The sequence below is a fragment of the Vipera berus genome (assembly GCF_964194415.1).
Source record: "Vipera berus genome assembly, chromosome: 3".
Taxonomy (NCBI): Eukaryota; Metazoa; Chordata; class Lepidosauria; order Squamata; family Viperidae; genus Vipera; species Vipera berus.
The window spans coordinates 33,645,236-33,665,250 of NC_138204.1; the positions used below are offsets into that span (position 1 = coordinate 33,645,236).

The 20,015-nt window shown below is 36.1% G+C and overlaps 1 protein-coding gene across 2 annotated transcripts in view; it reads right to left on the reverse strand.

Annotated features, from left to right (window-relative positions):
- The window catches only part of CHD6 (chromodomain helicase DNA binding protein 6), a 148,825-nt gene that overhangs the window by 81,098 nt on the left and 47,712 nt on the right, over positions 1 to 20,015 (reverse strand). The window contains exons 3-5 of one of the 2 annotated variants that reach the window (XM_081325197.1): positions 18,140 to 18,162; positions 15,999 to 16,054; positions 1,668 to 2,185 (exon numbers count right to left, since the gene is read on the reverse strand). In XM_081325197.1, coding sequence (XP_081181323.1) covers positions 1,668 to 2,185; positions 15,999 to 16,054; positions 18,140 to 18,162 — 597 coding nt within the window. Of the gene's footprint in view, positions 1 to 1,667; positions 2,186 to 15,998; positions 16,055 to 18,139; positions 18,268 to 20,015 lie in introns of both variants that reach the window. The other variant, XM_081325198.1, reaches the window with a different exon arrangement.

Sequence of the window (20,015 nt, forward strand, 5' to 3'; positions counted from 1 at the left end):
AAGTAACTATTATCAGCCTCTGGCTACTGCAGAAAAGGAGATAACATTTTTTTCATTTAAGTGATACCCACTAATACTGTTACAAGAAATACCAGTACACATACTTATGAGGCTTAAAATTTTACATAGCACAAATTAGTAATCCTTGTCAAATCAAGCACTATATTTTAATTTTAATCATACAAACAATATTAAGTGAAACAAGTTATCAGCTCTGCCAATATCAGCCAATAAAAGGAAGACCAAGAAGCAAAGGTTTGAAATAACTATGAGTTATCTGAATTTCTCTCAAAATCAGCAACTCCTTCATAAATAAACAACTAGTTTACATATGCAGAAATGTAATACCAAGGCGTAAACTTTTCTCTATCATGGCTTAATACCACTAAAAACATAAAGGAGGTTCATATCATTTTGGAAGTTTGTGAAACATTTTAAAAGGAATTGCTTCACAGCAACATTTGGAAACTGGGTTTTATCTCTGCTTCTGTCATCAAGTAACTGTAGGACAACAATTTGTTTTATTCAATTTTTACCAAATTTGATAAGGGAATAATGTTGGACAAATAGGCTAATATTCATGTCCCACTTAGACTTCCAAGTCATTATGCAAAAGGATCTCACAGAAAAGCAAGCTTTAGTGAATCCAGTTATTGATCACAAATAGAATTTTATTTATTTATTCTGTTCAAACCCTTGTATGTGACATTCAACACAAGATATTACTGCCAAGTCAACCAAAATAGAATTAGATCACTTTCATATGTACAGAGGTTAGGACCTGCTCTCTAGTAGAACATGCTATGCATGGGCAATCTTACAGTTTAAGGTACAGCTAATCATGGATTGTATCATCATGCATATGGTATTTTTATGTACTTGTGCATTGCGATCTCGTACAATTAAACCGTGGCATTTGCATGCTAACATCACCACAAACATGATTATATCCCTTGCCCCCCATGGACATCCACAGGCAAAGCCAATTAGATTTTTTTCCCAGCTGACCATCAACAAGCAATTTCCATAGCACTGTGACTAACTACAATGAGCAACAGAGAAAATGAAATGGAAAACAGGTACTATAATTCCATTAAAATTCCATTTAATTTCCCTCACAGAGAGAAAAACATAAAAGGAGCTTTAACAGCTACATCAAGAAGGCAGTTATATGATTCCAAATTAGTAACAATTAATTGTGGTAGCATCTATGAATTTTGTGAACAGTACCCATATGCTTCTAATATCAGATCCTGCAACATGCACTGCAAATATATTTTCTAGCAGTATAGTAATATAATATGAAAATGCATGAAATAACCTTGTAACTTTGCATTATCACTCCTATCTACTGTATTTCAAAAGGTTCCTTATTTATATGTGTAGATGTATGTACAACGGAAGGGTTTCTCTATTCAATTATCCTCTGGAAGAATTTCCCCAGGCACTGGAATTCTGGAAACTCTTCCACAGGAAGAGAAAAATGCACCAAGATAACTTCCTTGACAAGCTTAATTCAAGGATGTTGCACTAATGCTTTTCTAGGATAAACTCAGCTATACCACTAAAGACTCATCATGTTCAAAGTCCACTAGAAGAAAACTACTGCCAGATAAGCAGCTAAATGAGCAATTAAGACACATAAAAGCATCCAGAGCCATACCAACCTGGATTTCTTGGGCTTTGCTTTGGAGGAAGTCTCTAAGATGTTCTTCTTCTCTTTGGACTCCTTTGGGACTTTAGGCTCCCGAGGCTTCCTGGGTTTCTTGGCCCCTTCCTGCTTGGGCTCCTTGGGCTTTTTGGGCTCCTTGGGCTTTGGGGGATCTTTTGGTTCCTTAAGTTCTCTTTTCCTCTTTGGTTTTACTTCTCTCTCATTGCCCAGCTCTTGCTGCCCCAGCTCTTTTTTCTTTCGTTTCTTTTTTACCCCAGTACCCCCACCCCCATCGTCCTGCATCCCATTATGGCAGGTTATCATATTCTGCACAATGTCACTGGGTACCTCCACAGATAGCACATTCTGATGGTCCTTATGGGCCAGGCTCACACTGGCCAAGTCAGAGATTGTCACCAAGTCACTCAAATCTTCCTGATCTGGACTTCCATCAAAAGGAGACTGTGGCTTGCATTCAAAGGTGATGGAGGCATCAGACATTGGGGAATGACTCAATACTTTAAAATTTGGCAGCTATATATATATATTAAAAAAGAAGAAAAAGAAATATCATTTTAAATAAATTATTTATCAGCATATAATGAAGTAAAGAAAATATACTGCTCGAAAAAATAAAGGGAACACTTAAACAACACAATGTACTGTATTTAATAGTAGGATATCTTATCTTGTGTTCCCTTTATTTTTTTGAGCAGTATATATTATTTTTTTAAAAAAACTGTTTCACAAATATTATTTTGGAATATGGCAACAGAAAACTTCAGTCAGTACTCTATCTTAACTCTGGAGTATATAACCAGATGTTAGACTACTTAGCTCATTACTTTGTCTAATCTTAAAATTTGTGTGAGATGAGAATGTATAAGAATAAGATCCATTTCTGAACAGCTTTAACTGCTTCACAGCAGGAACTAATAAACATGTATGCCAGATCCTCCTGAAGAAGAATCAGGGTTACTTGCATATCAAAATGTTTATGAATTGCCCTATTCAGGATTCTAATTAAACACTTAAAGATATTATATATGATGTAGCTTCTTGCCCATTTACAATAAAGAGGAATAACATCTAGAATTTAATGAAGGATTACAAGTTATGCCCATAAACAATTTTAGTTTAGTAACCACAATTGGAACTGGCAAATTCAGCAGTAAAGCAAAGTACTATAGTCACTAAGTGAAACTGCAACTGGGCTTATAATTTTACTTCAGTTTTCCTTTGTTTTATAAACCTGCAAAGGTTGTAAATGCAAGGATTTCTCATTTAATTACTTTTTCATCATTGTCACTAAATAGACAAATCTAAACAAGGACTATCTATGCATATGTTGTGATTCAGCGTCAGCCTGTGGTTTCGGCAGCTTAGTTGGACAATTCTGAAGAGGAGGAGGAGGAGGAGGGGTTTGGAGAGCCTTTGGTTGCAGAGGAAAGTTCTGATGCACCGCAGAGCTCTCAGCCAGACCCCTCCCGTCTTGTTCCTCCTCAGACCTAGCTGTGTGAGCCTGAAAGATTGGAAGAAGACGATCCACAGCTGGCTCTGTTCAGGGATGCTCGAAGCAGGAGGCAGACTAGCAGAAGTGAACAAAGAAAAGCAATGAGGCACCTCGGGAGAAGGCAATGAGAAGCCACACCTTGAGACTGCTGTTTAAAAGGGGAATGTGTGGGAGGTGCTGGTTGCTGAAGGCAACCGTTTGAAGAGCTTCTGATATAGTCTCGGTCTGTATTTGTTTAACTCTGTTTTGAACTGTTTTGTTTAGTTTTTGCAAATAAATTTGGTTGGCTTAATTCCAGCCTATTGAATATAAAAAAGGGGTTGTCCCTGACATTCCAACAGGGCCGGTCATAGGCTGGAACAGAACAGCATATCTGTTGTTAACCTATTTCCATCCTCCACCCTGCTTCAATATTAGCAAGAATTTCTAAAATCCACTCAATATTACTATGTATAAGAAGTATTAAGAAAAATCTAAAACATAAATTTGGTATTATGGTAAAAGACATGGCTCATCCACTATCAATACCTTAAAATGCAGTACTCTATAGTTTAACCAGTAATGCTACATTTCATAAGAATTTGATCATTTATTCATACTTGTGATATTTGAAAACTTTTCCCAATAGCTGTGTTGCTTTCAGTAAAGCCGTGTCAAGGAACTGTATGACCTGAATCCATAAAACCTATAACCATCTAGTCAAAGTGGCCAATCTTGGCGATTGTAGTGTTGCATAAGAAAAAGACGATAAAGCATTATCTCAACGTGGTTAAATTCAGAGCCACTTTAAAGCAATACTTATGTGAAGACATCATACTGTATTTGGCAGATTTCTGTGTCTCTTTTAGCATATGTGATTATCAGTTTTCTAGTTAGCACCTTTGCTTTTATTTGGAAACTGAATTTATCGGTTTTAACACACATTCTGTGGAGAACTTAGTCTACTTCTTCGTTTACATAAGTGCTGAAAAATGCTGACTTTCAATTTAAAAGTTTAATTTTAAACAAAATGTGAACAAAAATCTCATTGAAATCAAGGTTATTCCGATTATTTCAAATTTTTGGAACTGAAAATTCTCCCTACACACATTCTCCCCAAAATGTTTACACATATAAAGATAACAGCTATCCACTCAAATTGAGTTGACATCCCGAGGCCCAGATGGATTCTATCCCAGAATTCTGAAAGAGCTGACTGACATGTTCTCAGAACCACTGAACCATATCTTTTAAAGATCCTGGAGAATGGGGGAACTATCAGTAGACTAGAAAAGAGTTGATATGGTTTCCCATCTTCAAAAATAAGGGGGGGGAATTGATCCAGGAAACTGAAGACCAATCAGCCTGACATCAAGACCTGAAAAGATCCTGAAATGATAATCAAGCAACAAATATGCAAATACCTAGAAAAAAAGCAAAACTATTACTAGAAGCCAACATGGGTTTTTCAAAAACAGATGTCAGATGAACTTTATTGTGTTCTTCGACAAAGTGACTAAATTAGTGGATCAGTGAAATGCTGTGCACATAGTACTTAGACTTCAATAAGGCATTTGACAAACAAGACCACTTACCAACTTAATTCTTGATAAAATAGAAAAATACAGGATAGACGGCATCACCACCAGACGGATTCATTATTGGCTGACCAGTCACACTAAATGTGTAGTCCTCAATGGAACTAATGTACATGGAGTAAAGTATGCAGTGGGATACCTTAAGGTTCTAGGAGTCCTAATAGATCACTACTTAAATATGAGCCAGCAGTGTGCTGCAGCTGCCAAAAAAATCAACACAGTCCTAGGCTACATCAACAAGGGATAATATTATGGACACATTAAGTGTTAGTGCCACTTTATGTACTGCTTTGGTAAAACCTCACTTGGAATACTGCAACAATTTTGGTCACCATAATGAGGTTGAGCCTCTAGAAAGGGTGCAGAGAAAAGCAACAAAGAGGGCTGAAGGCTAAAACATATGATGAATGGTTGTAGGAACTGGATATGTCTAGCCTAATAAAGAGAGATTAGGGATGATATGATAGCAGTCAATATTTGAGGGGCTGTCACAGAGATGACGCAGTCAATCTACTCTCCAAAGCACCTGTGGGCAGGACAAGAAGTAACAGATGGAAACTTAGTAAGGAGATATCTAACCTAGAACTAAGGAGAGACTTCCTGACAATGAGAACAATTGACCAGTAGAATGGTTTGCCTCTAGAAGTTGGGTGCTCCATCACTGGAGGTATTTAAGAAGAGATTAAACAGACATTTGTCCGAAATTGCATAGGGTCTCTTGCTTATGCAGGGAATTGGACTAGAAGACCTCCAAGGTTCCTTCCATCTTTTATTCTGTAAGTGAGGATATTCTGTATTCTCACTTACGCATTCCCCCATTTAGCAACTGTTCATTTAGCAACCATTCAAAGTTACAAAATTGTAAAAAAACAGCTTTGTGACCAATCCTTGCATTTATGACCAGCATAGCATCCTGCAGCATGAGATCACTGTTTGTGTGCTTTACAATCAGCTCCCAAAAAGCAATTAACGGAGAATGCAGAAGTAAAATTGTTTAGTGCAATTGCTACACTAAACAACAGTTAAGAGATTCATTTAATAACCAAATAGAAAAGTTTGTTGTAAGTTTGTTGCACTCAGATGATTTTCTACATGGCAACCGTGATGGTTAACAATGCAGTTGCTGGCCCCAATTCTGGTCACCAAGTGAGGACTAACTATAGAAAAAAAACACTTTTCAAAAACAGTTTCAGCCCAGTTTGCTATGCTAAATTGTATTGCTGACTTTAAGGTTCAGGTAAGCCCACCCACAATGATCTGTAAGTAGGGGTTAATGGCTTAGTGTGGTATGTAAACCCTTTAACCTCAATTTAATTTTTAAAAAGTTGGTTATGCAAATTATATCCCAGGTGGTAGAAAATCACAAAATGGATTTCAAAACCAGGGCTAAGTCAAAAATAAGTAATGCTGCTCTTGAATGCATTTAGCAATATTAAAGGTAAAGGTTTCCCCTGTTCAGTCATTTCCAACTACAGGTAGTCCTCAAGTTACAACAAGTGAGCCCAAAATTTATGTTGCTAAGTGAGAAATTTGCCCCATTTTATGAATTTTCTCACCACATTTATTAACTGAATCACTGCAGTTCTTAAATTAGTAACTTGGTTGTTAAGTGAATCTGGTTTCCCTATTGGCTTTGCAAGTCAAAAGATTGCAAAAGGAGATCACATGACTCCAGGATGCTGCAATCATTATAAATGTCTCACGTTTTCAAGTATCCGAATGTAAATCACGTGACCATGGGGATGCCGCAACAGTCCTAAGGGTGAAAAACAGTCATGTTACTTTTTTCAGTGCCGTTGTAACTTTGAATGGTCACTAAATGAACTGTTGTAAGTCAAGGATTACCTCTACAGGGGGCAGTGCTCATCTCTGTTTCATAGCCAAGAGAGCCAGAATTGTCCAAAGACTTTTGCATGGTCATGAGGTTCAGCATGACAATACACCAAGGTGAATAGAATGCTGTTACCTTTACATCTAGTTATCTAGTCGCATTTACATGCTTTCAAACTGCTAGAATGGCAGGAGCTGGGGCAAGTAATGGGAGCTCACCCACTGCAGGACACTCAGGTCTCAAACCTCGGCTGTCAGCTTTCCAGCTGACAAACTCAGTGTCTTTAACCGCTGAGCTTCTCATGACCATACTAATAGGAAATCCAGTGTGTAACAAGCACATATTGTATGTGTATGTATGTATGTATGTATGTATATGTGTGTTTGTGTAATATATGTAGGTATATATAGTATACACACATATATGCATATATTACAGACAGACACACACACACATACACACACTTTGCTTTTTTAATGAAATTCTGGGCTTCCTCTTGGCTCAGCATTAACAAATAAATAAATCCACTCCCATAACAATTATTATTTTTTATTTTTTATTTTTTTATTTTAATTCCATTTATATCCCGCCCTTCTCCGAAGACTCAGGGCGGCTTACACAATTATTACACAATTATATCGTAAGAAGTGAGGTTTAGAGTTGATTTCTTGTTATTATTTTCTTGTATTTTCAAATACCAATGAGAACTTTCTGGATTCTCTTGTTTTTCCATTTCTTTTTCTTGAAGGGTACTGTGTTACAGAGTTGCCTTGAACCGTGAGATAGGTGGTAAATAAACTGAACAAAAGATCAACAGCTAATTGACAAGATGATTCTGGGAAACTGCAAGAGAAGGAAGACCAACTTGACTGTAGCACGGATTGATTAAAAGAAAGCATTCAACTCTCTGCCATATGATTAAATAATCAAGTGCCTAGATATAATAGGAGTCAGTAGAAACATCAGAAGCTCTGTGAAAAGATCAATGACACAGTCCTCATCAATGGTGATAGACTGGGAGAGGTTAATATCAAGAGAGGAATCTTACTACTGTTTGTCATTGCCCTGTTTTCTCTGTCAACAATACTGAATAATTCAGGCCATGGCTATCAAACATCAAAAACATCTTCCATCTTCCTTTACATGAACGACCTGAAGCTGTATGAAAAAACACTACTGTAATAGAATCACTGCTCAACACAGTCCGTATATACAGCCAAGATATTTCAATTGAGTTCGGACTGGACAAATGCTCACCATCAAACAGAGAAAAATAGTGAAAACTGAAGGAATCAAGATGCCCTATGGAAATAACATCAACATCTGGATGAAGATAATCATTACAATACCTGGGTATCTTTCAAGCTGACAAATCAAGCACACTGAAGCCAAGTAGATTAGAAGTGAATACCTCAAGAGAATAAAGAAGATCTTAAAGTCAGTGGAGGAAATACCATTAAGGCAATTAACACCCTAGGCCAGGCTTTTCAACCGGTGATACTCCCATAAGCACCCGCGCAGCCACATTTTGCACCAGTTGAAGCCTCCGGGCGCACTTCAAGGCAATCCCATGTAGAGAGCATTGCAGTAATCCAGGCGAGAGGTGACAAGGGCATGGGTGACCGTGCAGAGGGCATCTCGGTCGAAAAAGGGGCGCAACTGGCGTACAAGGCGAACCTGTGCAAAAGCCCCCCCGGTCACGGCAGTTAGATGATCTAAAGTGCTCTGGGGTTTAGAATTCAAACTGACAAGACACCTGTAACATAACACCCCAGATTTAAAGCTTGTTGATAAGAAAGTCTGGATGTGGCAGTTCATGGAGACAGCAGAAGAGAAGAGAAAGAATGGAGAAGATAAAAGAAAATACAAAGACCTGCAAATAGAAATAGAACGACTGTGGCAAAAGAAAGCAAAAGTAGTACCAATAGTAATAGGTCCATGTGTGCAATCCCAAAACAACTGGAGCACCACTTGAACACCATTGGCATTAACAAATTCACCAAAGGCAGCTTTACTAGGAACAGCTTACAATGAGAGCTATCAAACATCAACATCTGCCTGTCCCGGGTCTTGGGAAGGACTCAATTAAGTGAATAAAAATTCCAAATCCAGTCTGAACACCTTGCTCATTTTGAGCAAACCATAATAATAATAATCCCCCAGTGAGGAACTACTGTACCTTGACATCATTGTGGGGCTTGTGTGCTCTGACAAAAATGAGAGCTATTGGCCTTGATGGCAGCGTGACTAAAGGCCACTTGTTGGAGACTAGTGGGCTTCCTTGTGCTGTTGATTGGCCTCTGTCAGAACATAATGCTGGACTTAATGACTAGGGGTCCAATGCAGCAGGATTCTGTTTATATTCTCGCGTACTGACAAAAAGCATTACCAAAATTCTTATTTGTAACTTTGAAAGCTACTTCCATTCAGTTGCTGCCTTATTAGACTATATGAACCAACAATCTAACATACTGCAAGACTACTCAAATGCTCACCTTTATTTTATTAAGTCAGAATAAGAGTATTCCTGCACATGTTCATAACAAAAGTTTCTCCTGTGATTATAAGTTACCCTATGAATATATATTTGTATAATTCTTACCAAGTCTCAATTACTCTGTTCCTGTTGCATTATTAATTTTCCTTAATTTAGGAAAAGCTATTTTTGGTTAATTTTACATGATTGTATATGGTCATCAGTAATCTAAAACATTAATGGCTGAATTAATTTTAAACAGCACAATCCTGTTGAGAAATAAATTTTACTTAGTTAAACCTATTTCTATAGTAAGATACATAATTGTTCATCATGGTGGTAAATCCTAATTGGGCACTAAGAGTTGACAATAACTTTATGGTATGTAATCAATCAATGCATGATTGCATGCATAAATTGCCTTTGTATGGTTCAGTCTCATACTGCTTGCTGTTTACAGTCATGACAGAGTTGAGCATCATAAAAGTTTAAAAACAAGGTTATGCCCATATCTAAAAATTATAGCCTTTAAAATATTTTCCTTAAAAATCTTATGAATGTAAAAATGTTTAAAAGTTAATAAAACTTGTAATTAAATTCTGTTTTATATACTGCTGTTCTTTCTTTTACTTTTTCTATGCTTGCTCATTTTCTATTCCAGATGTGCTGCATAAAATACTTTTCTACATAAGCATGTGATTTTTTTTTGTAAATTTGTTTGTATAAACAAAACAAAACCCGAATTGTTGCAGACGCGCTAACATTTATATTATATCACTACAGAGATTCTTTAACAATCAGATTTTATGGAATTGACTCATATCCCAAATATTTCAGACTTCCTTCAGGAAAGAAAAAGTAAAGATGCCAGGAGTAGAACTACTGTATAAATGCTGAACTACTGTTCTTCCTACTATGTAGTTAATACTGCTTAATGTAGTTAGAAGCCACTAAAGTTATTAGTGCTTTCTGATTACAATAACATCTAAATTTCTCTTCAAATGCAGTATGTAATTTATCTATGGGATTTTTAGTGATTAGATTTTTTTTTGTATTCCGCCTTTATTACTTTATAAGGAATTCAAAATGGTGAACTTACATAATACTCCTTCCTCCTTCTACTTTCCCACAAGTAACCCTGTGAGATGGATGGAGTTGAGAGAGACTAACTAGCCCAGAACACTCAGTCGGAAGAAGGAATAAGGTAAGCTAGCATATTTCTTCTTTTTTCTCCTTCTCCTTTCTCCTTCTTATGGGGACTTTAATATCTACTACAAATATTCCAACTTAGCTGCAAGAGCAGGTCTTGATAAACTTGATATTATATTTGTCGAACAAGGTATTATTTCAAAGCAACATGTTAATAAGGGGACTGTCAGTTTAGAATATTCTGAAACAATGTTCTGTTTAAGCCAAGAACACATGTGCCATTATTGATGCAAAATATATACAACAGTTCATAGTTTGTAGGAGGTGTTGTCAGGAATTCAAGAGTATCCATGGCAGGACCTAAGATCTGTGCTTCCCATCAGAAACTGTGTAAACAGTGTGCGAATACTGCACTTTGAAGACAAACTGTCAGGATAAGTAGACTTCAAAAATGTGACCTACTTCTTTAACCATTTGCCTGTATACTTGCAAAGTAGATGGAGCTCCTTAGGCAGTTTTGAAAAGCACTTCAAAAGAGGTCACTAAAATGTAATTAATCCACCATCCATAACAGAAATGACTGGCTTACCACAGGCCATGTAGCACCACACAATCACAACAGATATTTAACTTGTAGGTTTAACACTGCACATATCAAGGGAGGAAGGATGCTGAGTCTATCATTCAGCTTTTTTTTCTACATGTCTTTCATCAATAGCAATTTGCATGGGTAACTTGGAAAAAGAATATGCACATGCAGAAAGCAGGTAGAGTTTTGCTTTTTATTTTATTTCCTTAAGTTTCAAAGTAAGAAGCTGTTCTTGATTTAAAAAGCAGTTTGCAGAAATACGAAGAGGGGTCAGACAAGGATGTATTCTGTCTCCACTGTTGTTCAATATCTACTCTGAGTCAATCTTCAATGAGGCACTGGAGAACATCGATGCTGGCATTAAAGTAAACGGTGTTTGGATCAACAATTTAAGATATGCTGATGATACAGTTCTGCTTGCCAGTAAGCATGAAGACCCTCAGCTCCTCATCAACAGAGTCACATAAATATCTGAAAAATACAGCTTGAAGCTTAACACCTCCAAAACCAAGATCATGGTCGTCAGCAAATAACCCGTTAATTTACCACCAATAAATTCGGAATACCATTAGGAAAAGTTGAAAGGATCACGCACCTCCAATTTGCATGAAAGCTGGGACATGACCACTGAAGATAAGGATAGAGAAAGCTCACAGAGCATTGTTCAAAATGAAAAAGGTCTTCTGCAGTCACGACATAAGCCTAAGATTGAAAATCAGGCTTATCAGATGTTATATTTTTTTTATCCTGCTCTATGGAGTAGAGAGTTGGTCACCTGAAGAGACCAGCAGCATTTGAAATGTGGATTTACAGGCGGCTGTTATGTATAAGCTGGGTTGACAAGATCAGAAATGAGGTAATAAGCCGCCTGAGAAAGCCAAGGGAAATCAAAATAATTAAAAAACAAAAGTTAGAATATTTCAGACATGTGATGCGACACTCAGAATGGAATATGGCACAAGAAGAATACATATACATACATATCCTGGACAGACATTGATAACAGACAAGTAAATATATTTACTTGCTATTTTTCAATACACTTCTCAAGTGTATTAAACACTGTAAGTACCAATCTATATTCAGAATAGAGTTAACAAGGCATCAAAGTCAAAATCAAATTTTGATTTTTCAGAATCAAATTAGAGAGCCCAATGTTGTTTTATAGTCCAATATGCCACCATTTTGAGTTGTATCAAGCTAACTCTCAATACTTAAAAGACAGATTAAATAAAAAGACAATTAAAAATTATTAGAAGTCATAAATCTACAAATTTGTGTGACACGGTGAGTTCTATGTCTAGGCCTATCCACCTAAACCTCTGATGAAAAAGGTATCCAAAGGACATTTACAAAGTTGAAAAGGGACAGGAAAAGACAAAGGATTGGAAAGTAATTTTGACTATTGCGCATGGTAAAGCACAAATATTTCCCGTATCTGGTAGCATTTTTAACATGCTTCCTCTCTTTCCAAAATAATGCAGTTTGGAGAAGATATATTTCACAGCTCATCTATGTATGCTCTAAGCCACTAGAAATTATTACTAAAGAAAAGGAGGTGATATAAATACAGTTCTGTCCAAGGTTTCAGTATTTTACAGAAAAAATAAGACTTCCAAGGTAAAGCATAAATCTTAGTACAACAACTCTAAAGCATAAAAGGAAATGCTCAAAAAGGGCAGCAATACAGATTCTTCAGAATACATTTGCTACAATCACTGCCACATGACAGAAAGCAGTTTCTCCACTGTTATAAGGATTGCTTGGCAATTTATTAAACAAACTGTGGAGAAAGAACATAGGGGGGTTAATCTGTGGCCTTCATGGAACACTTAGCTTCCTCTTTCCCTTCTATTACTGCTGTTTTCATGTTGCCTTTATCTTGGAAACCAACTCAATGGTTGGCTGCCAAAGAATAAAAGCAACCACAATGAGAAAGGAGATTCAAGGGAAATGTTTTCCCATAGCATTCATTAGTATCAATAAACATCCCCACATTGTGCATTTGGGATGGAAGATACATGTCTGCTCGTCCTACTTAGAAAGGAATGCAGTCTTACTGTGTCCTACATTGAGCTTTGAAGATTAGTAGCAGCAAATCATGGGTTGACTTGATGCTCCTCTGAAGCTCAAAAGCACATTCCAAAGTCCTCAAATTCTATCTTGGGAAAAATAATCATATAATCATATAATGTCTATTCACAAGAAACTCAAGTGCAGTTAGATGTCTTACAGTTTCCAAGCGTAAGAGTCACATAATAAAGACACATACTTTGTCATCTAAGTATTTTTTTTATTCAAACAGAGAGAGGTACAGGTGCAACTTACCTATGGAACTGGAAGTTCCATCATTAAGTCACTGAGATCATAAGTCATACCCAATTTTATGGCAATTTTTACGGTGGTTGTTAAGTAAATCACATATTCATTAAGTAAATGCAACTTCCCTAATGGACATTTTTTTTGCCAGAAATTGGCAAAAAAGATTTCAAATCATGATCATGTGACTGCAGGATGATGCAACCAACTGAAAATGCAAGCTGGATGCCAAACACCCAAATTGCAATCAAGTGACCATGGGGGTGGTGCGATGGTTGTATGTGTGAGTACAGGTCATCACTTTTTCCAAGACCATCATAACTAGGAAAAACACCATTAAGTGAATGGTCATAATTCAAGGACTACCTGTATTATCTCCTAGGCCTCTGTGCTGTGCTTTCTTATTTGTCTATGGAGATTCTCAGTCATCCAGGTCATAGTTATCCCAAAGGTGCTTTTTCATGAGACAACTGGACTTCCTTGTTTTTCTTTGAAGATGTTTCGCTTCTCATTCAAGAGCTTCTTCAGCTGAGAAGCAAAATGTCTTCAAAGAAAAACAAGGAAGTCCAGTTACCTCATGAAAAAGCACCTTTGGGCATTCTTATTTGGTATTGTCAGTGATCAAAATCAAAAAAAGTTATTTGTCTTTATCATAGTTATGGTTCCCTTTGCAAACACTTATTTTTCAACTTCCAAAATGTGAGTATTTTTGTAAAAAATAAAATTAAGTTCTAAGGTTATAAGGTATGCTCAGCTTTGAAGGAAACAGTTCTTTGAATTACATCATAGGAAGACTCCTACCCTGTATATTCAATGAAATAAAACAAAACTCTAAATTACTTTAATGCAGGAGAAAGAACTATATAAAAAGCAGTGTAATAAATTATCAATTCAGCTCAGTATTCTTGATATTTTATTGTATTTAAATTTATTGGCCACCCAATTTCTGTGAAGCCTAGGTTGCACACAACTAAAAAATATTAAATCAGATAGACAGACAAGTCTAAAATAAACAACAAAATCAACAAAACAAAACAGGGGCCTTAAAACAATTACTGTAACACAAATCTGCCAAGCCTAAGACCAAAGCCAGGTTTTCAAAGTTTTCCACAACCCTAGGAGGGACAGTACAGTCCTTATCTCCCAATTCTCAAGGTGTTCAATATGTTATACAGAAAGAATTCAGGTTCCAAATTCAGGGAGAGAAATTCTAATGCGTATAAGAAATGGAGCCATGACTAATATAAAAAAAATTCCCATATTTCTCTACATGAAAGGTGCTAGAGTACGAAGCTAGTCATTTTGTTGGAGTTACACCTTTTTTATTGAGATGTAATCTGATTCTATATATGTTTACAACTACTAAATCTCTATTCCCCACCTATGGCTTTATCAATAGAAACACAGTAAAAGGAGATAAAACTGTACAATTGACAAAACATGTAAAATGGAAAGGGAAGAGAAGAAAAGAATGAAAAAAAAATCAAACAACCATGTCTGAAAGAACAAAACTTAGTCAGATAGAAAACAGATGTGTGCATGTGCTCTGCGTAGACAAGATTTGAGATATAAGGCTAATTAAAATTGTAAAAAAAATATTAGAAGCAGGATCAGCAAATGAGAAGGCCTGAACTAATTTTGTTTCTTTTACCTCCTTTATTGTTAAAGCCATTTATTCCAAAAAGGGAATAACTTATTTGTCAATGTTAAGATTTAAAAGAATATATTATTTTATAAGAAATTCATCTTTAAGGATTCCTATTGAAAAGACAGCAGAGTGCAAATCATTTGCACATTTACTCCATATTTCCAACCATATTTCACCCCAAAATTCATGTGATCCCCTACATATAGGTGGAATCATGCTCATAACCTATATATTACAATGTTTTCTATATTGTGAATTATTTGGTACATTTATTTTCATGAGAACAACTACTGCATTAAAAGCAGCAGTGTATCTGGATAAACAAAGGAAGGAAAGGGTTGGTGTTTTTGGGAACATTCAATATACTGAAGAATTCAGTAATGTTTTATATCTTTTAAATGATAAATGAAAATTAAATGCATTCCTATGTTACCATCTATATATCAGTATATGCTTCTTTGAAATATGAAGAAAGCATTGGATATATAATATACTGCTCAAAAAATAAAGGGAACACTTAAACAACACAATGTACTGTATTTAATAGTAGGGTGTCTTATCTTGTGTTCCCTTTATATAGTAATATATTCTAATGTTAATATTTGTATAATAACTCTGTTTTCTAAGTATTATTCATGTAGTATGGATAATGCTCAGGTCAGTTGGTGATCTTGAAAAAGGCAAATCACAGTCCCAAGCATCCTAGAACAAGGAAATGAAAAATTACTATGGACATGGACATGTAGGTACAGAAATCAACTTCAACGTTAAGGAAACTTTATTTTTTAATTTCAGATAAAATGTCAGGGGAACTGAAGAAGCTACATATTGTGATGACAATATGGCAGAGCTCATGTTGAACCAGTAACTCTTTGATCAGTCTCCTCTAGACTTAACAAGCCTACTGTTTTCCTAGAGAGCTCTGACAACAGAAACTTCAATGGACTCAATGGATTTACAAATTATTTTGCTGGCAAGTCTATAAAAAGAGAATCTTGTTGTTTATTTACCTTCCTACATCAAGCTACAGAAAAACGTCTATGTTAAGGGTAGTATAAATTCTGTAATAAATGTAGTTCATATTCTCCCCTTTGTCAATAAATTGTTAAGTAAGAGTCCCATTTCCCCATCTCACAAAATCAATGTCTTTAAATTCAAGTAGAAATTATGGAACTAACTGCTGAACCACAATATACCAAGAAATGTTACACACATCAATTTTTTCAAAAAGTGAACTTTACCAACCTGTTTTTCTTTCTTCTGTATTTTCATTATCATTAATTTTGGGGTATATATAACTTCTGCAAAATATAAAACAAAGCTCATTCCAGAAATTCAAACACACAAGATCAGTTTGGGAAGTCTTTTAATATAAGGCTCTTTCAAAAGTGCTACTGTTCACTTAATAAAAATATTATCTGTAAAAGATGAGCTTCTAGCATATAAATAACAGAGTTCCTGTGACACCTTAAAAGACTTCTTAGTTTACTGTGACACAACCTTTCAAAGTATTTATTAGCTTTTTAAAATATAGAAGACAACGTTGTTTTTTGTGATGACAGAAATCCAATTTACTCCTTTCACTGACGGGACAGATTCATCTAGACTCTAGAGAAAGAGAAGGAACATTTTATGCATTGGAGTGGAGACAGAATTGTGGTTTTATTAAAAAAACATAAATACAGCTATGTCCTAACCACATTTGTTGGGCAACAAGCCCTATTAAATGAAGAAAAGCTTACTGCTGAACAGACATAATTGGGAATGCACTATAAATAAGTTGCTGAATACAACTACAATACAGTGTCAGAGATACTGACAAACAGCTCCAGTTTATAAATAAAGGAAATACCTTTTCAAAGGCTAAGCCACTAAGGCACAGGTCTGCAACCCGCGGCTCCGGAGCCACATTCGGCTCTTTCAGCCATCTCCTGCAGCTCCCAGTCCTCTGCCATGTGCAGTCCAAAAAAAAAAAGTGGGACTAAAAAATTTCAACCAATCAATTCAAATATACAGGGTAGGTGTATATCTCACCTTGGTTCCACTCTTCAGTGAAACCCTGTTCTGCGCATATGCGCATGTACGCGCATGCACACACATTTTTTGCGGCTCCCAGTTTTTCCTTTTGTGAGGGAACCGGTTCTGAGTGGCTCTTTCACTGTTTCAGGTTGCTGACCCCTGCGCTAAGGTATTCAAATTACTATAATTTAGTATTCCTCGATGAAAACACTGTTACCCATAAGGATATTGTCACCTCTAGTGCTCTTCTACAGAAATGAGACAGAAAAATAAATAAGCATGTACAGAATTCCCAGTTCCTCTACTACAACTGGTATCTCTAGATGGGTTGGAATGTATATCTGGATGTTAAAATCCAATACATTGAAGAAAACTCAGTCGAAAGAGGATTATCTTAAAAGAAAGTGCTAAATATAAAAGTCATACAAAGGTCAGCTTCTGCCCTTTCTCCTATCAGAATCTACCTATGTTTATGTACTGGTAGGAAATGTATAGAGTTCCTATCCGTTAAGTTAGAAATTTCTTGAGTTAAATTGTTTACATTTTTGAATGTACATAGAAGCTAAATATCTACAAAATACAAGATCATGCACAGAGAACATATACACATCAACTAATGTTGGTTTTTATTAGTTTGTTCAGCTTTAGTTACCATGCACTGATGGTGATTGTGATAAATTTTGGCTTGCATTTTAAAATTCAGAAACCTTCCTGTTGCTCTGATTCATTTGCTTAGCTTTGATGTGTATACTCACATCTTCTAGAAGTTGAGTTTTCAAAATACTTTTAAGTGCAGAATTTTCTAGTTTGCAGAGCCTTATATTTACAGTATAGTATTTTTTTTACTTTATGGTTGTAAAATTAAGATTATTCATATAAAGATTAAGTAGCTGTAAACACCCCTAATACAAATATTACAGGCACAATACTCAGGTCCCGCATGGTTTTTTTCCTACTTTGGCACAGGTGAGACGGGCAGGCTCCCAAAAAACAAATTGCTGAAACTGTGTGCTGAAACAGCTTACTATAATGGTTAAGATATTGGACTGGCATTTGAGATAATATATTTAAGCTTATGCTCATCCATAGCATAATTGTCTTTTGGCCCAATCTACCTGATAGTATTATTGTGGGGAAAAGGGATCACTTGTACTCTGCCTTGAGCTGCTGAGTCCATAAATCAACAAACAAGGTGGAATGATAATACCACACTGACTGCTACCCCCAAACAGCGAAATTGGTCAAGTGGATAGCTTTTCATTTGAAAAAAAAAAGAATCAGAAAATATGAAGACAACGCTGAATCAAAGCAACAGAAAGAGACTATTTTCCACCCACCCTAGCAACATAAAAAGAAAATGCACTTGCCTTTTCCAGGAGCAATACATTGCCTTTTTTTGAAGAAAAGAATGAAAGAACTTGTTCAGTTCAAAAATGGGAAGCCAAAGAATGTGAACACTTCAAAGTAAGATCTCATCCATTTTTATTTCAGTATCCTACAAGAGCATAAAATAATCTTATTATTTCTTTCCTATTACAAGAAACACCATACAAGAGAATGAGTTATCACAGCAACATCTTTAAATATAAAAACAGAGGACATTTATAAGGGAAATGACATTTAAATCAGTGACAAATCAAATTTATCTTATTTCAAAGACAAAATGTTTCATCACAGATGACTTAAAAAGAGCCTAGACACTGCAAATGATTTCTTAGTTTTATTGTAATTTTAAGTTTTTTAACCTAGCTTGCAAATCTACATAGATAATCTCTAAGTTATTTGTAAAAAATATTAGTATTAATAGTAATTAATTAATAATTAGGTAAAGGTAAAGGTAAAGGTTCCCCCGCACATGCGTGCTAGTCGTTTCCGACTCTAGGGGCCGGTGCTCATCTCCGTTTCATAGCCGAAGAGCCAGCGTTTGTCCGAGGACGTCTCCGTGGTCATGTGGCCGGCATGACTAGACGCCAAAGGCGCACGGAACGCTGTTACCTTCCCACCGTAGTGGTCCCTATTTTTCTACTTGCATTTTTACGTGCTTTCGAACTGCTAGGTGGGCAGAAGCTGGGACGAGTAACAGGCGCTCACTCTGTTACGCGGCACTCGGGATTCGACCCGCCAAACTGCCGACCTTCTGATCGACAAGCTCAGCGTCCTAACCCACTGAGCCACCGCGTCCCTTATATTAATAATTAGTAAACTATTATTATTTGCAAGTGATTACAGCTTCTGAAAAAACATCACAAATCCTCTAAAATCAACCTGTTGTCTTGACAGAGTTGCAGTGCTTGCTTTCCCAGTGTTTTGTCCTCCAGATAGGGTGGGTTGGGTTGAGTTTTTTTACATGGTTTGTGTCTTCTGCTTTCTTGATTCATAGTGCATTACTATTGTGGCAAAAGCCATGCAACAAAGAACTTCACAAGGATAGTATAGCAGCCAATTAGTGGTGCTTTTGCAGAGATCAAATTCCACCATGCACACATAATTTGGGATTTGTTACCACCGTTTTAATTTGAGAATGGGCAACTAGCAAAGGAAATAATATCTTTATCACTGGAGGCTTTCAAGAAGAGACTGGACTGCCATTTATCAGAAATGGTGTAAGTCTCCTGCTTGGGCAGGGGGTTGGACTAGATCCCTTCCAACTTTGTTATTCTATTATTCTATTGTCTCAAGAAGGCTAAAGAAAGCTGGATACATAAAATTTAGGAAGAATCTTTTTGGAGCAGAAAAGTTATTTTCTCAGTTTTCTGGAATAAAACTCTCTTGATACTACTTTGTCTTGAAAATCAAGCTGAAGCAAGGTTACAATATTCACAGAACAGCATGAACTCAGAAACACTTGAAGATCAAGAAAAGTAATTTAGCATTATACAGAGGTCTGGCATCGGTATTTTAGAGACTCCAATGTAATGGCTCCATTAGATAAAAAGCAAATTTGGACTAAGAGCCATTGTAAACCATTCAAGTACTCTTACTAATCTCAAGAAATAAGAAAATTCTGCCACTCATGTGTTTTTTTTCACTATCAAAGACCTAATGGAGTCAATTGGATAAAATAATTTGATTACAAATGAGATGCAGGGCACATCCTTTTTTTAAAGGCCATATTAAAGATATATACATTTATACAAATGTTTACAATTGTTACAAAAGCAAAGCAAAATATACATAGAAGTCCTACAATGTAGAAAATGAAAATACCATAACAATCAGTTGATTATCAGCTATTTCTGACAC